The sequence below is a fragment of the Fukomys damarensis genome, unplaced genomic scaffold (genome assembly GCF_012274545.1).
Source record: "Fukomys damarensis isolate Sample0158 unplaced genomic scaffold, DMR_v1.0_HiC HiC_scaffold_20, whole genome shotgun sequence".
NCBI lineage: Eukaryota > Metazoa > Chordata > Mammalia > Rodentia > Bathyergidae > Fukomys > Fukomys damarensis.
In genome coordinates, this window is record NW_022900932.1 from 22,000,288 (window position 1) to 22,023,361 (window position 23,074).

Genomic DNA, 23,074 nt, shown 5'->3' on the forward strand with positions numbered 1-23,074 from the left:
CGAGCTGGGGCCCCGGGTGCCGAGCCCGGTCCGTCGGCCTCTGTGTCTGCAGGGAGCGGGCGGCCGCCGGAGTCGGCCTGCGAGGCAGGGTGTGTGCGGACCATTTCCCTTCCCGGCTGCGGAGCTGATCTGGGTGCGTGTTCTGGGAAAGATGTGCCTAAACTGTACTCGTGCTCCTACCTGTTGCTGGCGAGAGGACGCCTCCGAGACTGACTTAAAAGGATGGTTCAGTTTAGCGCGCTGAAGTCGGGGACCCTTTCCCGTGTCCCCTTCTCAGAAGGAAAGAAAGAAAACCCAAAAGGACAATGTAGAACTCTCGGGAGCTATCGGGTTCTGATACTCCAAAACAGTGAAATCACACTTCTGTTAATGGATGGGCTGTGGATTGGGACATTGGCACTTGCTGCAATGTAGAAGAATAGGATTTTGAAACTTACTTTTGATGTAAGGAGTGTGGGTGACTACAGTGGGAATGAGGCCGACTTCCAGTAGAAAGGGTGTTAGTTAATAATGCAGTGTGTTTGAAAATCTGTGGAATTTAGAAGTGGACTCATTGTTATTTGTGTCTTTACAAGCGAAGAAATAGCATACTGGAAAGTTCTACAGATTTCACCACCGAACTATCTGACCCAGCCCCCGTTCCTGTTCTTGAAAAATCAGCAGTCCTGGTGGGATTATTTGTACATTTTGTTTCCATCTTCTAATAATTGTACCAGAGGTATAGATAGACACAGATTGCCTAGGGGAAGTTTTTTAGCCATGAGTATCACTCGTAATAGAAAAAAAAATCTTGAATTTTGGGCAAGTATTGATATTTCAACTGGATATTTTTTCTGTATTACAATAACGAACATTGATTTAGTTATTAGACATGTAAAATACGATTTTTTGGAGGCGATTGTTTTATGACCTATCAGTATGAATAGTTGGAAGAGACATTTGTATTGTGGTTAATTTAAATTTTGTTCTATTATTGGTTTTATTTTTGTTGCAGATAAGACCTTCAGCTTTCTGTTGATGTGGAGGTAGGTAACAGGTTTTTTTGTTTTTTTGTTTTTTTGGGGGGGTTGGTACGGGAGTGGGTGGTATTGAACTGAGGATCTTGCGATTTCAAGGCAGACGTGGTCAGACTTTTTAAATATAGTATTGTTTGTATGATTTGAGGGAGACTGCACGGTTGCCTTTCTGTACTTGCCTGGATACTTGATTTTTGTTCATTAGAAATAAGGATATCTTATTTCCTGCTCCCATTGAAATTATTTAAAGCAAACAAAAATTTCTTTTTTTTGTTTTTGTTTTTTGAGACACGGTCTCATTATGTAGTTGAGACTGACCTGGAACTCACTTTGTAGCCCAGGCTGGTCTCGAACTCACAGTGATCCTCCTGCCTCAGCCTCCCGAGTGCTGGTTAAAGGGGTGTGTGCCACCACGCCCGGCCAAAAATTTCTTTAATCTGTTTATTATTTCCACTAGCTTAATCTATCACAAACAAAAAGTCAAAAGTAGTTAATGTTTTGAATTATGCACAGAATTATAGAAAATGATGTATTTAGCTTAAACATTTTTATATATTCATTTTTAAAAGTACAACTAATTGGTTTTTGAAAGTAAATGATACTCATGTAGCATATTATAAAATACATTTAATGTTTACAACATACTGATTGTTGGGCAGCACTTAGTGAAAGCGCAGTTGTTAATTGTTTCTTTTGAAATCATACTACTTTTTTTCTGTCTCCTCAGACATAGAGTGCCTCCAACTTTCCAGAGTTTCAGAAGGGAATTTTGTATTGAAACTGGAAGACCAAAATAACCACAGACATGTTGTGCTGGGGAAATGCATCCTTTGGACAACTAGGTTTGGGTGGAATTGATGAAGAAATTGTACTAGAGCCCAGAAAAAGTGACTTTTTTATAAACAAAAAGGTGCGAGATGTAGGGTGTGGACTCAGACATACTGTGTTTGTTCTGGATGATGGAACTGTGTACACCTGTGGATGTAATGATTTAGATCAGCTGGGTCATGAAAAATCCAGAAAGAAACCAGGTAAGTTGAGAATTTTTAAATTTGCTTTTTGTAATAATTATATCGTTTTTAGTTTGAAGTGTCATATAATTTCTTTGATCTTAAAACTATATTCTTTATCAAGTTTAAAAGCGCAAGGGCCGGGGATTTAGCTCAGTGGTGCCATGCCTGCTTCACAAGTGCAAGGTCCTGAGTTCGATCCCTGCTACCAAAAAAGAATAAACAAACAAACAAAACAGCAAAGTAAAGATTAAATTCATCCTTGACACTTGCATGCTTAGTACTTTTCTTTTTCTTATGATGGCAATGTAAAGTAATAGAGAAAACTAGCCTGTAGTATATATATATATATTATATATGTTACCATGGTTTAGAGTATAATGCTACAGAGTTCATTAGTAATTTCAGCCACCTTGGATAGATTTTAAATTCATACTTTACTGTGATGTTTCTGTACATGGGGGTAGGGTGGGCTATGGTGAAAGCGTTCTACTTTCATTTACTAGCCCAAAATATATCTTAATTTTTCTGTTTATTCTCCCATCATATTTAAAACATATAATTTGATTTGGTTTAGTTGTGTATATTTTTTTATATTTCTGATTTTCCACTTTCAAATACAGTGCTAGCTACTGAAGGTTTTGTAAATTGAGGTGTCTTGATTTTATAGTAGATATACAAGCAAAATTTAAAATAATTTGTGGGGTAATGAGAATTTTGAGGGATTTGGTTATCTTTCATATACTGTTTTTAGAATTAAATATTACAATATTTAGAAACATTATTGTTATATGTTTTGCTTTCAGTTGCAATAACTAAAAGTTCTGTCTTCAGGTAGTAAATTTGGGTGAGATTGTGGCTGTACTGATGTAGTTTCTTCTTTTAACTTTAACAAGAATGGCACTTCTAGAAGCATTTTCTGTGGTGATTATTTTTATTTATCATTTCATTATTTAGATGGTTTCTATTATTAGTGTACTTCTGAGAGATTAATAAAGATATAAAATACTCAGGGATTAAGGTGTGTTCCATCTTTCATTCATCTCACTACCATTCCAAACCTCACTTTTCTAAAAAGTAGGTTTTCATCCTTTCTTTGTGGTTAGGATCTTAATCACTTCTGCCTTAAATTGTAATTTCATTTTAATGGACAGGTAATAGTGATGCTTAATACAGTAAGTTTAATTATTGTAGAACTCACAGTAAATGGTAACTTTTTTGTACTGTACATCACTAAGTATATTTTATGGAACCTTACAAGATTTTCATAATCTTAAGGCATTGAGGCGGTAAACTGATGCAAATGAATGGTAATTTACTGATAATGTATTTACCCATGCTTTAGCAGCAGAAAGGGTCATTTTCCTTTTTTGTTTAGTGTTGGAATGCTGCTTTCAGATTTTCATAGTATTGGGGCTTCTGCTGTTCTTTATACATAGCATGTATGCCCTGTAGAAATAACTAAACATCTCTCTAGACTGTTTTACATTTTGAAAGAGTGGAGGGCAAGTAGAATATTCAGAGCTAGCACTTAGAAATTGCCAATATCGTTATTATTGTAATTTATTAAGGTTTATAAATTTTAAATGCTATTCCATACCTGTTTTATGTTTAGGACAAGGGTAGAGACTGTGCACTGATAGTGTAATGACTGTAGTGCCTGCAAACAGCGTCTGACTCCATAGTTGAGCTTCTAAGAAGTTTAACTAGATGCTTTGTGATCTTGTTGACATTGTGATGATTGCATTGTGACATCGTATCATTCTGTGAATTCACCTTACAAGCATTTGGTAATACCAAGTTGGGATGGCAGATTTCTTTATGAAACCTCCAGGATTGCCTCATAGTTGTCCAGGGTATACACTTTGATAGATATATAAAACATATATTTTTTTTCTATGGAGTAGGGAAACAAATGAGTTTTCTCTTTGAGAAATTTAGAGCCTGGGTTGGGAGTAAAGAGATATGTAAATGAAAACTGGAGAGAATTGAAATTTGACATGATGTGCTGTGTACTTTGAGCCTAGGAAATTTAAATGATGAGAAAAGACATTGTGGGATAGAGTTAAGATTTTTGGGAGAAAATGAAGGTTTAAGTTCATATAAAGCCAGAAAGTAGGTCTAGAACTAGAATTGTTTACTTTTATAGAGGAAGGGAAATAAGATCCTTGGGAAAGCCTTTTATTATAACTCCTGACTCAGTGATAATTGAAGTGTACCTGTGTTACAGAGGTAGGAAAAGTAAAAGGTCAGGGTAAGGTGATTGTTGTGGTAAGGACTTCATGTTTTATTCTCAAATTTGATTTAGCTTGAGTGATAAATTTTAATTTTTTTGTTTGTTTGTTTTGGTACTGGAGCGTGAACTCAGGACCTTGTGCTTGTGAGGCAGGCGGGGGAACCACTGAGCTAAATCCCTGGCCAAATTTTAATAGTTTTTAACTAAAGTTGTTTCTGTTTGGAATAATTCCTTAATGTTTTAAATGTGTTCTTTCCCTAACCCTTTTTAAAATTGTGAGTTTGAGGGCTGAATTAGAAGATAAGGAGTTATTGGACCTTACATAATTGTCTTTTTCTTTGATGATGATACTGGGGATTGAACCCAGGGCCTCACATATGCTAGGCAGATGTTCTACTATTGAACTATATCCTCAGCCAATCCCTAGTCTCTTAAAAAAAAAAAAAGTCTTGAGTCAGGGTCTTACTAAGTTGCCTGGACTGTCCTTGATCTTGGGACTCTTCTGCCTCAGCCTCCCAAGTGGCTGTGTTTCCAGGTGTATACCACCAACCCCAACTGTTTTAAAGTCTTCTGGTAATGGCCAGTTGTATTTCTAGGGCCATGTAATAAATGCTTCATTTCAGCAGAGCTTTAAACTTTTACCAGAAAGAATACAAAAGGAAAGAAGATGAGAATTATTTCTTTACGTAGATTGACTTTATCAGCATAACAAATATTCTGTAGTAAGAAGTGAAAGAATTAGCCTAATTAAGGATCAATTTTTCTTGAGTTAGAATAGTTTATTAGAGGACTTAGCTTTGCAGTGTAGCAAATAGATTTGGCCTGTTGTCTCTGTTTCCATTTTGGACATTTTTGGAGACATTTAAAGGTTTAACTGATGTCTTTTTTTTCTGTATACCGAGAATGTACATTCACTCTGCATTCACATATATTCGCTTGGCTATATATGTTCCTTTACTATCACTACTAGCTATTTCTGAATTCCCTAGGAGTGAATATGTATTTCACTTTCATGTGTTTTCGTACATACGAACTTTTAAGATATTTTTTAGCTAGCATCTCAATTTCTTAATAGCAAACAAGTAAATTCATTAAAATTTTTAGTAAGCTATAGCAGTAGCAGTCCATTTAAATAAATTGTTAGGATCCCCCCATACTTTGGGTACTGGGTATTAAATCCAGGACCTCACTCATGTTAGGAAAACACTGCCATTGAGCTGTTTGCCCCCCTCCTTTTAAAAAATTCTGAGCTGCGTGTGGTGGTGCATATCTGTAATCTCAGCACTCAGGAGGCTGAAGCTGGCGGATTTCTGAGAGTTCAAGGGTTCCCTGGGATATACATTGATTTCAGGGCCAGGCTGATCTACAGCAAGAGACCCTGTCTCAAAAAACAAAAAACGAACAAACAAAAATTTATTTGAAACAAATCCTTATTAAGTTGCCAAGTTGCCTTTGCTGGGCTAGATATTACAATCCTGCTTCAGCATCCCACAGTGCTAGGATAACTTGCTAATTTAGTTGTCCAGGCTGGCCTCAATCTTGTGATTCTCCTGCCTCAGCCTCTTTGAATGCTGGAATTATAGGCATGTGTCATAATGCCTGACTAGTATATTTTTCTTGTTTCTTTAGTGAGTGTCCAGTCATAGGTATAACTTGATGATGATTGGTGACTAATCCAAAATAGTGCATCTATTTCTGTTTGTTTCATGTTAGAAACTGTGCTAAACTTGTCACTGCAATATTTAAATAATCTGGTATAATTCTGTTAACTGTTTGAGTAGCTTATGTGTTTCAGAATTCTTTCAAATAGACATCTCATTTAATCCTCACAACAGTCTTGTAGGCTAGCTAGGATTTTTTATGCTCCCCATTTTGTTTTATTTATTTATTTTTTCTCATTGAGTTTATTGGTACATTTTAGGTATACAGTACAGTTACATTCATCATTGGGCTCTTGTACCTTTACATGACAGGTTTTGGTTCTCATTTTTTCCCCGTACCCCTGCCTTCCCTTCACCCCCTCCTCCCTTCCTATTTACAAATACTTTATTTCCATTTTTTCATTTTCTCATATTTTTTATGTTCCCCATTTTAGATGAAACTGAAATTAATATATTAAGACTGATAAGGGTCACTAGGCAAGCAAGCATTCAGAGACCACAAAACTTTCTCCTGTCATTTTGAGGCTGTAGAAGAGTTTTTGTTTACTGAGAAGAAACTAGTTAGTATTTTAATGTAATTTTGAGGGTTCAAAAATATCTTTTAAAAATTGGTATTTTGTAACTAAGGTTATAGAATTAAGATACTGTGTTTTATTATCTTTTTCCCACCCTTTGCTCATAAACTCAAAGAAGAGTCATTTTCAGATCCACATAATCCTGAAAGTTCTGTTTTCAAGATGTAACATTGTTGCGTGGTGTGATGGCACATGCCTATAACCTAGCTATTTTGGAGGCTGAGGCAAGAGGATCTCCAAATTGATAATCATCCTGGGCAACATAGTGAGACCCATCTTTAAAAATAAAACCGAACAAAATCAATACAACTAAAAGCAAATGTAGTATTGTTTACCACAAATTAAAAATTCAAATACATATGGTTTATTCTTGAATGGAAGACTAACTTGGTTAACAAGCCAGCAATAGGTAAAGTTGCAGTAGTAGGTTGAAATGTATTAGTTTATATTCACATTCATGGTCACATACCAGTAGTTACTTGTTTGTTTTCTTCATTTTCTGACCTGTTTCTCTGCTCACAAAACTTAAATCTATAAGTGAACTGCTCCTTAAAATATAGTTGAAATTTAAAAAGTAGTGTAGGAAAATAAATATATAAATGTGGAAAATAAAAGTATTCACTGGAGAGTAGATGAAAAATACCAAATCATACCACAGAATTATTGAATCAAAGGCTATAACACCAAAGAAGCTTGCTATGTTTTATAACTCTTTAATTTTCACGATACCTAGATATGGATGATATGAAGACTTGAAAAAAATAATTACTTGAGTCAAAAGAGCAGTATTACATTGGACACTTTACTTTGAGAAAGATGAGTGCCCCCAAATCAGATATTGAGTGTAGAAAAAAAAATCATAATGCAAACAGATGCTGTTAGAGAGATGTATAATAATACTTTACTTTGTGTAGGACCCTACATCTGAGGAATTGCAAGAGCATTACACAATAATTCATGGTTCCTTTCAAAATGCTTGTGACACATTTGCAAGAATTATCCTCATCTTAGGGGATAAATTTACGGAGAAATGGCAGCACAAGTTGGTAAGTAACTTGTCAAAACAGCAGGGAACTGGTAAACAGCTGTAAATTGAACCTGAAAGTTTTTAAGTCTACCAGTCTCCTACCGTATTCACTAAATTGTGCTCATGTTTAGAATTATGTACAGTAGTATCTTCTGAGGTAGAGCAAATATTAATCTACAGACTATTTCCTTGCCATTTTATTTGATGGCCTGTTGGAAGTAGTATTTACTGAGAAAATTGCATTCTGGTACCACTTGAGTACTTCATTTTAGCCCTGTGTTGTATAAAGAATATTTATTTGTTGTTCTGGGACTCAAACCAGGGTCTTGTGCACACTAAGCAGGCACTACCACCAAGCTGTACTTCCAGTCTTAAGAATAGACAAACAGAAACTTACGATGGAAACAGCCTTTTCTCATTTCTGTTATATGCCATTATGCCGTATGATATATCCCTTTATTTATTTATTTATTTATTGTTTACTATTGTGCTGTTCTATTTATGGTCCATAGTAATAATGCCATGTATGGTTGACTTGATGACTGACTTATTGTCTCAAGGCTATTGTGTAGGTGCAATCGTTTCTGGGGTACATTGGTTTAGTAATATTTTATACAAATTGTAATTGACACCGAAAGTACTAATAGCCGTAGATGCCTAGTTTGAGCAGTCTAGTGAATGGCAATTTCTTTAAAGGATTTTGTCTGTTTTTGATGTGTGTGTTAGTCACTTTCCTATTGCTGGGACAAAATATCTGACCACCCACTATTTAACAGGGAGGTTTGTTGGGCTTACAATTTCCATTGGGTTCAGTTCAAAGTTAATTGGTTGTAGGGCAGAAATGCATGGTGTAAGGGCATGGCAGAGGAAAGCTGCTCATCCCATGGCAACCAGGAAGCAGAGAGAGAAGGGAGATAAGGGATGAGAATATACTTTTGCAGGTCATGCCCCAGTGACCATCTCCAACTAGGTCCCACCTTCTAACAGCACATTCAATAATAATGAACTCATCAGTGGATGCAGCCACTGAAGAGTATATCATCCAGCTACTTCCACACACAAGACTTGGATCTAAACAATAACAGTATGTTAGTGTTTTTACATGAGTGGAAGTGTGCTACACACTTTCCTTAAAAACAAAATAGAACAGGGCTGGGGATTTAGCTCAGTGCCACCACCTGCCTCGAAAGCCCAAGGTCCTGAGTTTGATCCCTCATACCAAAAAAACCAAAAACAAAATAAAAACAACAACAAAAAAACAAGAGCGTGATAGACTTAGTTTCAGGGTTTGATTAGTTACCAAGGGTTCTTGTTGCAAATGACAGCCTAGTCAGTGGTGGCTAACCTTTTAGAGCTTTCAATCCTAACAAATAGCCCACTGTGGCACTTTTGCCATAGGTTTGCCACCACTAGCCTAAGAAGTAGTCCAGTTTCCATTATCTCCATAGGAGCTTCTTAAAGATTGTTAAGTGTTCCATATCCCCAGAATGTTACGTAAATGTAGGCCTATTGTTAAAGTTCATTCTCGCAAACCCCATGTATTTTTTTAAAATCACTGTGAGGAAAAGTTGCTTGTTTTATAAACTATAAAGCTTGGGATACATATTAAAAGCAGCTTAATGAATGAGATAGTCTTGAACATTGTTTAAAAGGTTTATTTGGGCTAGAATTGTTTTAGTGCATAGAAAAATGAATAGTGGCTATGAAGAAACTATATTAATCAGCCCATGGTTTATCTTTGGCTTCTCTGGACTTATTTTTCCATGATTATGTCATTAAAAAGGCATAATTAATCTTAATGATTTTTGAGTTACTTTACATGCCCCTCCTAAAAAAACTCCAAAACAAACAAACACACAACCACCCTTTTTTGTGTGTAAAGAAAATCTCTTGGTTTTCTTTTGGTGAAAGGGAAACTTCTTGAATTTAAATTCTTTAAATCTCAGTATTTTGCTCAACTGGACCCACTCTTTTGTTTTCATTTTTATCATGTCAGAATTTGTTTAGTTTTTCATGGTCATGAAAATGTTCTAGAATACTTTATTGGTAATGTGTTTTTCACAAATTATTTAAAATTATACTACTGTTGTTTGAAGCTATCCTAGTTATTTTTTTTTAAGTAAAACTACTTGATAATATTTTACCAAAAGTAATGTAATTACTGCTTTGTGATGCTAGGGATTGAACCTAGGGCCTATGCTTGCTAGGCAAAGTGTGCCACCACTGGCCTTCATTCCCAGCCCTACTTCTTTGTTAATATCTAAGTTTATCCTCATTTTTTTCTTTGCTACATCATACAGTTATGAAACACACACATATTGTTTTCATAATTTTTTTTCTAGTTATACAAGTATTAAGCCTTCTTGGTAGAAAACTTGGAAGCTGGGTACCATCACACTTGGCTGTAATACCAATATTTTGGGATCTATGATAGGTGGATTGTAAATAAGTCCTGCCTGACAATTTACTTCTCTTAAAATAAAAAGGGTTGGGGATATAGCTCAACACAAAGGCCTTGAATTCAGTCCCCAGTGTAGTACTGCAAAGAAACAAGCAAACAAACAAAAATACAAAATCAGGTGTGGTGGCACACACCTGTAATCCCAGCACTTGGGAGACTGAGGCAGGAGGATTTCTGTGAGTTCTTGGCCAGCCTGGGCTACATAGGAAGACCTCTTCTCTTCCCTTCTACCTTCTCCCTTCTCCCTTCTCCCTTCTTGGGGGTTTTTGAGACAGGGTCTTGCTTTGTAGTTCAGGCTGGACATAAACTCACTATGTAGCCCAGGGTGACCGTGAACTCGTGGTGATCCTTCTGCCTCAGCCTCCTGAGTGCTGATGAGACCCTATCTTAAAAAAAAAAAAAAAATCCTAAATAAATATCAGTTAGAATATCATGGATAGATAAGTGCTTATTACCATTTGGAACCTTTTCAGTACTCATCTTTTTTATTATACTTTGGATTGTGTTCTTGGATCTTGACTCTTTAATACTAATTGAGTAATTAGTATTTTTTTGTTTCAAAATATTGTTAAAGGACATTGCATAATTTAACATTTCATCTTTTAGATGTACCAAAATTTATTTAAATGTTATGTATTTTATAATTTATTTCTAGATTAATGCTGCCATGAATATATACATCAGTTTAGTTTTTATTCTGCATTTTGGTTTGTTTCTTTAGGAAAAATAACATCTTTAATTTTAGCAGATCTAGAAAGAACGATAACTGAATTGATTGATTTGGTACCCAGGATCGAACTTGGGACCTTGGCCTTGCCAGGCAGGCAGTGGAAGCACTCAGCTAAATCCCCGGCCCTTTATTTTAAAATATTAAGCACAATTGTAGTTCATTTTACAAAATTGATAAGATCAAAAAAAGATAATTTGTAAATGAAAGTTTTAATGATATATTTTAAAAGACTTTGAGTAGACTGATAAACATCATTTAAAGATCTTTTGGGGAAGATAAAACAAGGGCACATGATAGAAATGCACATAAAATATACTAAATGTGAAAGGATGCATAAACATGAGTGCTATCAGCCTATTAAGGGAATAGTATTACAGTTAATAGAAATGTTTGAGAACAGTGAGCAGGAAAGTTAGATCAGATTATAGAAATCCACTGATAGCTTGTAATGTGAATTATGAGAAGGATTATAGATGAGAAAATTTAGAGTAAAGAAATTAGGCTTTGATTGTAGTCCTTGAGATCACAGAGATAGGGAGGTAGGATGGATAAACTGGTAACTACTAGTAGATGTAAGTGCATCAAAATGTAATGGAAAGACCCACTTGCAGTCCTACATATAATCATTACTTAATGGGAATAGGGAATCTAGGAGAAGAAGAAATGTTAATCCTGCTTTGTTTTAGGAGAAGAAAGGATTCTGTTAGATAAATTTTATTGTGAATTTGTTAGCAATATTCAGTAGGTTGTAAGGAATTTACTGCTGTTAAGTGGAGAGAAAAATCAGGGTGAAATGCATGAAATGTTTTTAGTTTTGCTTGATTTTCAGGGGGCTAACATTCCAACTATGAATTTCTTCCTGCTTTAAACTTTTGACATAATCCATTTACAATATGTAGTTTTGTGCTTTTGGGAAATTTTAGTACTTGGTGATGTGGTATCTTTGTAAATTTAAGGTAACCTGAATGGTTGCCTGCTCCATCAGTTTTGTAAACTTGAATATTTATAGACAGATAAGAGGAAAATGTTTATTGGGTGTCATCTGACAGCCTGAACTTTTAAATTTCATTAATAGGTGTATTTGTTTATTCTTGTCTAACTGACATAGCCCTATTATTTGTTATGCTTGTTTTTGTTTTCCTTCCAGGAATTACTGGAAAAATTTTTTTTAAATTTTTGGCCCTACCTAAAGCTTTTATAGTTACAAGATACAGTAACATAGATACAGGTTGCTAGCTGAAGAATTTTAACTATAAATTGGGTATGTACTGGCAGTGTAGGCAAGAGCTTTGGGAATTAAGTTCCTTGAAGTAATGCTGTTGCTTTTGTGGCAGGGAATCGGGGGCAGTGGGAGCTTTAGAGGAAGGCTAAAAGCAGGCCCTAAAGCAGGGAATTAGGAGCATCTATAAACAGCTAGAGAGGGCTGGGAATTTAGCTCAGTGGCACAGCATCTGCCTTGGCAAGTGCAAGGTCCTGAGTTCAATCCCCGGTACCAAAAAAACAAAAACCAGCTAGAGAAAGGTTTAGCTACTTTACCTATGAGTTATTAAAAGCCTGAAGTTTTTTTTCAAGATAGAATTCTGAGAGTAAAACAGAGCTCAGATTGCTTCTCACAATTAATCTCAAGTACTTATCATTAATCCAAGTATTACTCAGCTATAGATGTCATAACTAGGCTCTCCAACAGGAATGAACCTTATGAACCTACAATTATCTTCTAAAGAGTAATTAGGCAAAGGGCAGACAAGTTAGTGTTGCTTTTGTGTGAACTTACTTATACACTCAGGGGAGTGTGTCTCTTCAACTGGGAATAAGAGTACATATAGAAGTTGTTTACCCGTGCTGGAGATTTAGCTCAGGGCTACTGACACCTGCCTTGCAAGTGCAATGACCTGAGTTCGATCCTGGTACCAAAAAAAAAGTTGTTTTGGCAGTGTGTACAGAGAAGAAATGTATAAACCATATTAATGGAGATAAATTTAATGATGAATTATAACATTCAGACACTATATAATGCTGATATTTAAAAAAATGATAGTTAACCACCATTATGTGTCAGACACTGTGCTGAATCCTTTATGCATTATCCAAAGTCTTAAAAGTACCCTGCAAAATGTATGTTTATTCAGTTTTATAAGTGAGGAAAATTAAAATTAGACTTCAAGAGTTTAAACTTGCCAAAGTAACACAAAGTAGTGGAAACCAAAGTTGATTGGAACAAGGGTAGGAAGGATATCTTTATTAGTCAATTTCTCATTACTGGGACAACATACCCAACACCCAGAACTTCAAAGAGGAGAGGTTTATTTTGGCTCACAGTTTATGTGTGTGTTTTGAGACAGTTCTCAGTGTGTGGTTGAGGCTGGCCTTGAATTCACTATGGAGCCCACACTGGTCTTGAACTCCCAGCAGTTCTGCTGTCTTAGCCTCCCAAGTGCTGGGATTACAGGTGTGCACCACTGAATCCATTATGGCTGTTTTGAGAGGATTCAGCCGTGCTCGGTTGGCTCCAAGTCAGAAAGACATGGTAGAGGAATCCTGCTCATCCCATGCAGCCAGAAAGCGGAGAGACAGAGGAGCCGGGCAGGAATACATCCTTCCAGGACAGGCTCCCAGTGGCCCACCTCCAATCAGGTCCCACCTTCTAACAGCACCCTCGGTTACTGACTTCAGTTTCGTGAGTGCCTCCACGATCCAGTCATTTTTCCAACCACATGAGATTTTGAGGGGACATTTTAGCCTCAGCCATAAAAACATTATCATAACAAAAAAAGCTAGACAGTAACCCAGGAATGGACTAATGAGAAATGTGCAGGAACTCTGTGAAGAGGAATTCAAAATACTATTGAGGAACATAAAAACTTAAAACCAATTTTATGTTTAGGGACACTAACCACATCAGTCATTTTTCTCTAGTTTATATATTTCATGTGGTCATAATAAAAATACCAAGCTTTTTTGTGGGGATGAGTAGACAAATTCTCAAGCTAACTAGTTGGGAAAACAAGTAAGAATAGTGTGATATATTAAATTTGACTTTAGCCTATTTTATTTTAAAAACTTTAATAAGTAAAAGTGCCTTACAAAACAATATTAAAGTCAAGACATAAACCCATGCTACCTTAAGTCATTAAGGAAAACATTTAGGTGGGGACCATGAACTATTCAGTAAATGATCTTGCAGTAGGTTGGAGTGTCAACTAGAAAATAAAGATGGTGGGTTAATTTTTCACTCCATGTATATTTTAGATAAATTTTCAATGATGAGATATTTAAATGTAAATACATATAAAAGTACTAGAAGAAATCATGATCAAATCTGTTTATTATAGAGTTGGGAAAGACTTTCCTACTAAAATGTGAACAGGTATAGAAGAAAATGAACTATATTAAAAAGTAAAAATTGTGGTAGGTAGAAATGACTGTTAAAAATACAAATGGAAAAACATTCCTAATTCATATTACAGGTTTTTGTTTTGTTTCTGCCCAGAATGAGGGATCAAACTCAGGACCTTGTGCTTGCCAGTTAGGCGTGACACCACTGAGCTGAGCTGCATCCCTGGCCCTATATTACAGTCTTTTTTTTTTTTTTTTGGTACCAGGGATTGAACTTGGGATCTTGGGTTTGTGAGGCAGGTGATGGCGCCACTAAGCTAAATCCCCGGCCCCCTGTATTACAGTCTGAAGTGCTAATCTCCCAGATGTAAAGCACTCCTAGAAATTGAGATAATGAACTAATTCAGTAGCAAAGTGGGCAAAAAATACCAGGCAGTTCACAGAAAAGAAAATACAAATTATTTTTGAACAAATGAATGCTGTTTGACTTTATTCATACTAAAAGAGTTGCAAAATAGTACAGTGAGGTACCATTTTTTCACAGATTAGAAAAATAATCTTAGTTTTGATAAAACTATAATGTAAAATTACTAGAAAACAAGCATTAGGTTTTTTTTGGCTGAGTTATAGATGAGTTATAAATTGAGAACCTTACAGAGGTAATTTGCCAGTGTATATCAGAATTAAAAATGCATATATCCTTTTAATCTGGGAAGTCCCAATTCCAGGAAAGTATCTAATAGCATTTATTTGTATTTGTACAAAATAGTATGTATTGCAGTGTTGTTTATAGTGGCAAGACATTAGAAAAAGCCTTAATATGTTTGTTTGGAAACTGGTTAATTGTAATCCATCTAATCAATATAATTTAAAGCTATATAAATGTGAAAAAGATGAAGGAGTTCTTTATGTACTAATGAAAGAAGATCACTAATATTCATTCAGTAAAAAGAACAGTGCAGAAATATATAGAAAACTATACTTGGGGTAAATAAAAATATACATTTGTATTTATTACTTTTAGATACATTTAAAAAACCTTAGAAGAATACATGTAGCTAGTAACATTGGTTTAAAAAATATTGGTCACTCTTGGTGCAGAGGTGGGAAGAGAAAAAAGATAGCAGCTGTATTGATGGAAGACACCAGTGAAAGATTTTTCATTGCATAACTTTTTGAACAATATAAATCTATTAGCTGTTACAATTTTTTTGGAAGGGTAAGTTCTGGAATTAAAAAGTGTACAAATCTTTTTCTGTTACTTGTTTTAATGTTATCTTGGGCATATGGCTTATCCTCTGTGTCTAAGTATTGTTTTTGTAAAATTAAAATAGTCATGCTGGTACTTAGGATGGTTGTTAGGATTAAGTGAGATGACACGGGGTATGCAAAGGACAATGCCTGGCATGTGAGAGTTCAACAGAGGTTTGCTTAAAGGAAAAGTTATTAATGTTGGAATAGGGACTTAGGTTTAGGTCTTGAGCTAGATGTGATGGTATCTGAGGCAGGAGGATTGCTAGGAGCTTGAGGCCAGGCTGGGCTCCATAGTGAGTGTACAGGCTAGCCTGACAATATAGTGAGACCCTGTCTCAAAAAACCCCAAATAAATAAACAAATTTAGGTCTGCCTTAAGTCTGCGGGCATTTCGCTGTTTTTGTAATTGCCTAATTCCTTTTGTATTGTCCTTTGTAGCAACTTATTTACATTTTTTTTCCTCCAGATAGATAATGCCTATCTCTTTATAAGCTGAAGTTCAGGCAATTATTCATCAAACAAATGTTTTCCTGCTGTGACTCTGACATTATGGTAGGCATGGAAATACTTTTTGCCTTTAGACTTTTATGACTGTTGGAGCTCTTATTCAAGATTGTACCAAAATTTCAATAATTTCTTTTTGTGATAGTATATTAGAGCAAAACAAAATGGATGGTATTTCTTTGCCTTCAGATTTAAAATATATAAACAAGAAAAGAATTAAAGATACCTTTTTTCTTGTGAGAGGTATATAAAGGATGGAAGTAAATTGGTCATTGATTTTAATAGATTATTTGCGGATGAATAATTATAAGGTGTAGTTTGTATACTGAAATTTTTAGGAATAAACACTTGAATATTCTTTGTTTTTTCCCCCGTATTGGGGATTAAACTTGGGCCCTTGCACTTACGAGGCAGGTGGCAAAACCCCTGAGCCAAATCCTCAGCCCTACACTTGCATATTCTTAAACCCTGCCTCCTCTTCCCAAAATGATGTGTTGACCTTAAAATTTAAATTAAATATATTTCATTATACCCTCCCTGTATTTCTCATTTGCAATTTTCCCCCATATCAATCTGAGAAAAATTTTTGCTCAGTATGTAAATACGTTGCTAATAAAACAGTATAGCCACTGTTCATATGACACTTTGATAATTGAAGAAATTTATATATCAAGAAAATCATGAATCAGAAAAAAAAATCATGAAAGATACATATATCTGAAATTTAAAAACTAATAAATTGTGAAGAACCAAAGAAGGAATATTTAAAATGGCAACCATTAAGGGTATAAGGTTATTAGCCTGTCTCCATCTCTCCAGAAAAGTGCAAAAACAACTCATCCTTGTTAATGTTTCTTGAGCTCACCTAGATTCAAACCTTAGATTCACTTAAGGGTTTGCTTGTTTCTTTGCTTATGGTACCAACATTGAATCAGTTGCAAAATTTTGTGATTTCTCAGTAACTCATGTTTTGTCTTTTTCTTGGTGGGGGATATTAGAGATTGAACCTAGGCCTTCACACTGAGCTGTATCCCCTGCCCACACTGGGCTTGAACTTGAAATCCTCCTACTTCTGCTTCCCAGAAGGGATCCCAGGCTTTGGTCATCCTGTCTAGTTTCTCTTGTCTTTTTCTTTTCTGGCTGTGTGATCTTGAGGTAGTTACTTTAAACTCTAGGGGGCCTTAGTTTCCTCTTATCTCTATGTAAAATTCTTTGTTTTCGTTGTAGTTAGTCCATTTCTAGTCTATATGAGAACAGAGGCAGTAGTTTTCTTTCTGATTTCATGCTTTCATCTAGCCTTATTATAATACCACATTAATTTTTCTAAGGCACATTTCCCTTTCTGTCTTCTGAAATTTTCTAGCCGAAATACCTCTTCTTCCTATCCTCTGGTCACTTCTGTAAGAACTCAAAAGAAAAAATATTGAAGACCTTAATTATATATAAAATTATAAGTATATTCTGAAAACAAATCAAAGTATTACAATTTAACCTTGTTATATTTGAGAAGAAAAATCAGTTCAGTAAAGTAAGGAAATGTTTATAATTTATTACTTTTACCTGTGAAGTAGGGTTGACTGTACACACATCATGTTATGAGGATTAAATGATAGATATGTGTATATGTGTGTTTATATATGTCTTTATATGTATTATGCTGTATGTAAATACAATATATAAAAGGATTATGCACTTGTGAATACTCCCATAATATCCAGTCACTTCCCCAAATGCTACCTATGAGCATCTGAGGCTTTGGGGGACTTTTTTTTTTTTTTTTTTTGTACTGGGGATTGAACTTGGGCCTTTTTGCTGAGTGAGAGAGGTGGTGGAACCACTGAACCAAATTCCCGGCTGGGGGACATTTTAGATCAAAGCCATAACATTCTGTCTCTGGCCTCCAAAAGAGTCATGCATGTCAAAATGCATTTATCCTGTTTGAATTTATTTATGGGTCCTCTATTCTGTTCCATTGATTTTTATGTTTGCTTTTATGCTAGTGCCATACTGTTTTAATACCTAAAGCTTTGTAATATAATTTGAAGTCACTTTCAACTTGATGCCTCCAATTATTTTCTTTCTCAACACTGCTTTGATTATTTTTGTGTGTGTGGCTCCATATTAATTTTAAGATTGTTTCTTCTATAAAGAATACCATTAGATTTTTTTGGATAGCAACTGTCAAATCTGTATATTGCTTTTGGTAATATGGTCATTTTATCAATATTTTATTAATTCTACCTGACCATTAACATGAGATAGCTTTCCATTTTTGTCATCTTCAATTTATTTTAATCAATGTTTGTATTGTTTTCAGTGTACACATCTTTCCTTGGTTAAATTTATTCTTATGCATTTTTTTTATTTGTTCATGCTACCATAAATGTGATTTTTTTTTCCTTGCTTTCTTTTTCAGCTTATTATTTGTATATAGAAATGCTATTGATTTTTATATGTTGATTTTATATCCTGCAACTTGACTGAAGGATTGATTAGGTCTTCACAGTTTGTGTGTGTGTGCACGTGTGTGTGCATGTGTGTGTATGTGTAATTTTTGAGGTTTCCTACCTACGTATAAGATTATATCATCTGCAAGTAGAGATAGTTTACATCTCCCTTTCAACTTTGGATGACATTTTTTTTTACTTATCTAATCACTGTTGCTAGTACTTCATTCCTATGTTGAAGAAAGGTGGGGAGAGTAAGCCTCCCTGCATTCTGCTATACCATAAACATTTTTTTGGTCCTCGATTGTGATATTACTAGCTGTGAATTTTTCATAATTGCCCTGGATTATGTTGAGGATTTTCTTTTTGTACCTTAACATTTAAGAGTTTTCATGAAGAAACCATACTGAGTTTTGTCAAGTGCTTTTTCTGCATCAATTGAGATGATCATCTCTTAATGTGATCTGTCACATTGATTTGCATATGCACGCAGAAGATAAAACCCACTTGGCTGGTCATGATGTATAATCTTTTTGATGTGTTTTTTAATTTGATTTAGTATTTTTTGAGGGTTTTTACATTGATGTTCATCAGAGATATTGGCCTGTAGTTTTTTGGGTTTGTTTTTGTTGTTGTTGTCTTTGGTGTAGGTATCAAGATGATGGTGGCCTTGTAAAATGTGTTTGGAAGTATTCCTTCTAGCTCTGTTTTTTGCATTAGAAGTAAAAGCACTAGTAAAAATGCTTTGAATGTTTAATAGAACAGATAGCTGTGAAACTATCTTCTTGGAAGGTTTTTAATTATCAATGTTTTTGCTTGTTATTGTGGTTCAAGCTATCTATAGGTGCTCCTTGAATTATGCTGTGGTTATATCCCAAAAGTGATCACCTTTTCAAAAGTTGAAAGTATCATGTTAAAAATGCATTTAGTATACTTCACTTATTGAACATCATAGTTTAGTGACAGGGTACCCTGTAGAATATTGTTTATGTACATTCATGATTGTGTGGCTGAGGAGGAGAAGCTGTAGCTCTCTGCCAATGCTCAGCATTGTAAGAGAGTGCCATACCACATATCACTAGGCCTGGAAAAGATCAAAATATGAAATAGTTTCTACAGAATGCCAATCACTTTTGTACCATCATAAAGTTAAAAATTCCTGAGTTGGGCATTATGTCTGTATTTCTTCTCAATTGAATCTTGCTACAGTTCTTTTTCCATTTATCCACTTTTTTCCCTCCAGTTTGTTGCATGTAATTGTTCATGATATACCTGTGAACCTTTTTGTTTCTGAGGTGTATCATTTCATTCCTGATTTTTCTTATTTTAATCTTCTTTTCTTAGTTAACCCAGCTAGGTGTTTGTCAATTTTGTTTAGTTTTTCAAAGAACTAACTCTTGGTTTTACTGATTTTTTTTTTCTATTGCTTTTCTGTTGTCTATTTTGTTTATTTTTATTCTGATCTTTATAATTACTTTCCTTCCAGCTTTGGGTTTAGTTCTTTTTCTAACTACTTGGGGCATAATCTTAGGATATTTATTTGAGGTTTCTTTTCCTAAAATAGGCTATTGCCATGAACTTTCTCTTAGAGCTGCTTTTGCTATCTACTATAAGTTTTGATATGTTGTGTTTCTGTTGTCATTTGTCCTAAGATATGTTTTAGGTTTTCTTTTGATTATTTTTTTAACCCATTGATTGTTCATGAGCATGTTGTTTAATTTCTGAATTTTTCAGAATTCCTCTTGTTACTGATTGCTAGTTTCATACAGTTACAGTATAGAAGAATAATACTAGGAATGATTTGTACACATATTTCTAGATATGATTTAAATCTTGAATTTAAGACTTATTTTGTGACTTGCGTTACTTGGTCCATCCTGGAGAATGTTGTGTGTACTAGAAAAGAAAAGTATTTTGTGATGCTGGATGAAAAGTTCTATGTATATTTGCTATGTAGGTGTTAGACTGCTTGGTTTAAAGTTCAGTTCAAGTCCGTCCAGTATTTCTTGTAAATTTTATGTCTGGTTGATCTATCCATTGTTGAAAGAGGAGATTGAAGCCCCCTGTTATTATGGTTTTATCTCTTTCTTTTTTCATGTCCCTTAATAACTTGTTTTTTATTTTGTTGCTTCAGTGCTGGGAGTATACACATTTATACTTATGCATTCTGGATGAATACATACCTTTACCACTAACGACTATCTTAGCCTCTCATTAGTTTTTGAGTAGAAGTCCATTTTATCTAAGTATAGCCACACCCACTCCTTGTTAGTTGATGGCTGTTTGGGCATTACTTATATTTACACTACCTCATTTCTGCCTTTATGTTTTTTTGGTACCGGGGATTGAACTCAGGTCCTTGTGCTTGTGAGGCAGGCGCCGGAACCACTGAGCTAAATCCCTGGCCTTTCTGCCTTTATGTTTAGGTGCCATTCCTTCACTGGACAGGGCCTGAGGAGGTTCCCAAAGTGGAGATAGAGAACCTAAACGTGTCCAACCCATAGAATAAGTTTGCTGGCTTCTATCTTGGAAAAACAATTTTCAGGACGTCAGTAAGAGGGGTTAAGGGGATTTGTTAGGCAGAAATTAAAAAGTACACACTCAAAAGAAAGAGAGGGCAGGCCCTCAAAAGAAAAGGAGGTGCCTCATGATCCAGAGTTGTATATATTTTTGGGATCTTAGAGGAGTCTTCAAGATGGGTGGTCTTGGCTGAGTATTCCTGCTGTCTGTAAGATTACCCATCTGGTAGGCTATATTAGAATGTAAATGATTTAAGTGTTTAAAGTTGAGGTCTGCTGTCTCCACTATGGTGCTGTTGCCTTGAGGATGGAAGTCTATTGGAGGAAGTGCAATTTACAGGTGAAAAGCGTGAACCCAGAGCTGAGTTTACGGGCTTACTGTGTCTTTAAAACACCTTTAGGACTTTCTGTTGAAAGACTTTCCTGGAAAGAAAAAGGCTTGAATAATTTTTTTTGTCCTTAAACTGCAGGATTTTTTGATTTGTTTTGTTTTTAGGTACAATTTTTAAACTCCAGTTTTCCTTGTCTCCTTTTTATCTGTTATTTTATTTTTTATTGTATCTTATTATTATTATTATTGTTATTATTTTGTTTGTTTTTTGTTTTTTGTTTTTGTTTTTTGAGACAGGGTCTCACTATGTAGTTGAGACTGACCTGGATGGAACTCACTATGTAGCCCGGACTGGTCTCAAACTCACAGCGATCCTCCTGACTCAGCCTCTTGAGTGCTGGGATTACAAGCATGTGCCACCACGCCCAGCCCTATCGTATCTTACTTCAAAGATTATATATTACAGAAGCCTCTGTGAGAGATGACAAATTTTTTTGTTTGTTTGTTTTTTTGTTTTTTGGTACCGGGGATCGAACTCAGGAATGACAGATTTTTTTTATACTGTATGTCTTACTTTTTTCTTCATAATTAAGATGTGTAGGACTTGATTCAAGCTAATTATTTGTTTAAATCCTTTTTCTTGATCTTTGGGGGCAGTGTATCTTTTTTTTCCTTTTTTGTTTTTTCTTTTCGTACAGTGTAATTTTATAAAAACATAATGATCTATACCAAATTTGGGAAATGAGAGTAACAGCTAACCTCTAGTATTAGGCGTTACTGATTCAGTACTTTAAGGTAAGTACTTAAAATAATAATATTGTTAGGATTGTATAGTTTCTTAGTCTATCTGGGGCTAATCTCCAAAATGCAGGAGTGTTATCCAGAAAATATTAGTATTGCTATATATGCAGGAAAGTCAGCCTCCTTGATGCTGTCTGTTTTATTTCTGAACAGCTACATCTGTAGATTGATGTAAAGTATTCAAAAAAATCCTGATTGGTCCAGTTTTAATTGCTTTTAACACAAGGTTTTTAGTTTATTGAAGACAGTAATTATTATAGCTTTTTTTTTTTTTTCTTTTTGCAGGACTGGGGATTGAAAGCAGGGCCCAGCCTTTTTTATTTTTTGAGACAGGATCTTACTAAGTTTCCTAGGCTGGGCTTAAATTTATGATCTTTTTGTTGCAGCCTCCCAGACTGCAAGGATTACAGGCATGCACCAGAACCTCTGGCTTATAGCTTTCTTATTAAGCTAAAACAAGTTAATTAAGTGGCATCTTTAAAGACAAAAAACACCAACTTGTACTAGAACTAGTGAAACACTGACAGGCATTGCATTTCTCAGGGAGACTAAGGAGGCAAGAAGAACAGTTTAACTTGAAGGATTGATTTGCCAGTGACTGACTCCTGACAGTTTTTCAAGGGCCAGTAGTTTAAATTCTTGTTTCAGAGTTGGACACATTTAACCACCTAGGGAGGTTTCATATCTAATGTTGAAATAGCAGCCCATAAGTGAACCTATCTTTTATGGTCATAGACTCGATTTCAGTTTTCCGCTCAGCATATTTAATAGATGCTTTATTTCTGAGATCTGTAAACAAATTATTTTCCACTCAAAAGCCGCTAATTCAGGGCTAGGGATTTAGCTCAGTGGTTCCGCTGCTTGCCTCACAAGCGCAAGATCCCAAGTTCGATCCCCAGTACCAAAAACAAACAAACAAATAACAAAAAAACCACAACTGCTAATTCAGCCAGGTGTGATGGTGTGCACCTGTAATCCCAACATTTGGGAGACTGAGGCAGGAGGATTGCTGTGAGTTCAAGGTCAGTCTGGGCTACTTAGTGAGTACCTTGTCTCAAAAAAAATTTTTTTTTTGCCAATTCAGATGATTTAATTTCAGGATCCCTCCATAGTAGTGTCTGTATTATATACTTAATTATTATGCTTTTATTATTAAAAATCAAACA

General features: G+C 35.2%; 1 protein-coding gene and 1 long non-coding RNA gene across 11 annotated transcripts in view; one reads left to right on the forward strand and one right to left on the reverse strand.

Moving 5' to 3' along the window:
* Positions 1–3,691, reverse strand: part of LOC104849215 — a 13,060-nt gene extending 9,369 nt beyond the window's left edge. The window contains exon 1 of one of the 2 annotated variants that reach the window (XR_776692.2): positions 3,627–3,691. This is a non-coding gene — a long non-coding RNA (uncharacterized LOC104849215). Of the gene's footprint in view, positions 1–180; positions 412–3,626 lie in introns of those variants that run through there. The other variant, XR_776684.2, reaches the window with a different exon arrangement.
* The window catches only part of Herc4 (HECT and RLD domain containing E3 ubiquitin protein ligase 4), a 109,950-nt gene continuing 87,848 nt past the window's right edge, over positions 973–23,074 (forward strand). For 8 of the 9 annotated variants that reach the window (XR_776713.2, XM_010605555.3, XM_010605552.2 and 5 more), the window contains exons 1-2: positions 973–1,025; positions 1,744–2,047. Coding sequence is in view for 8 of the 9 variants with exons in the window: in XM_010605555.3 (XP_010603857.1) it covers positions 1,822–2,047 (226 nt within the window). In the remaining variant the exon portion in view is untranslated. Of the gene's footprint in view, positions 1,026–1,743; positions 2,048–3,828; positions 3,883–7,412; positions 7,545–23,074 lie in introns of those variants that run through there. The other variant, XM_010605573.3, reaches the window with a different exon arrangement.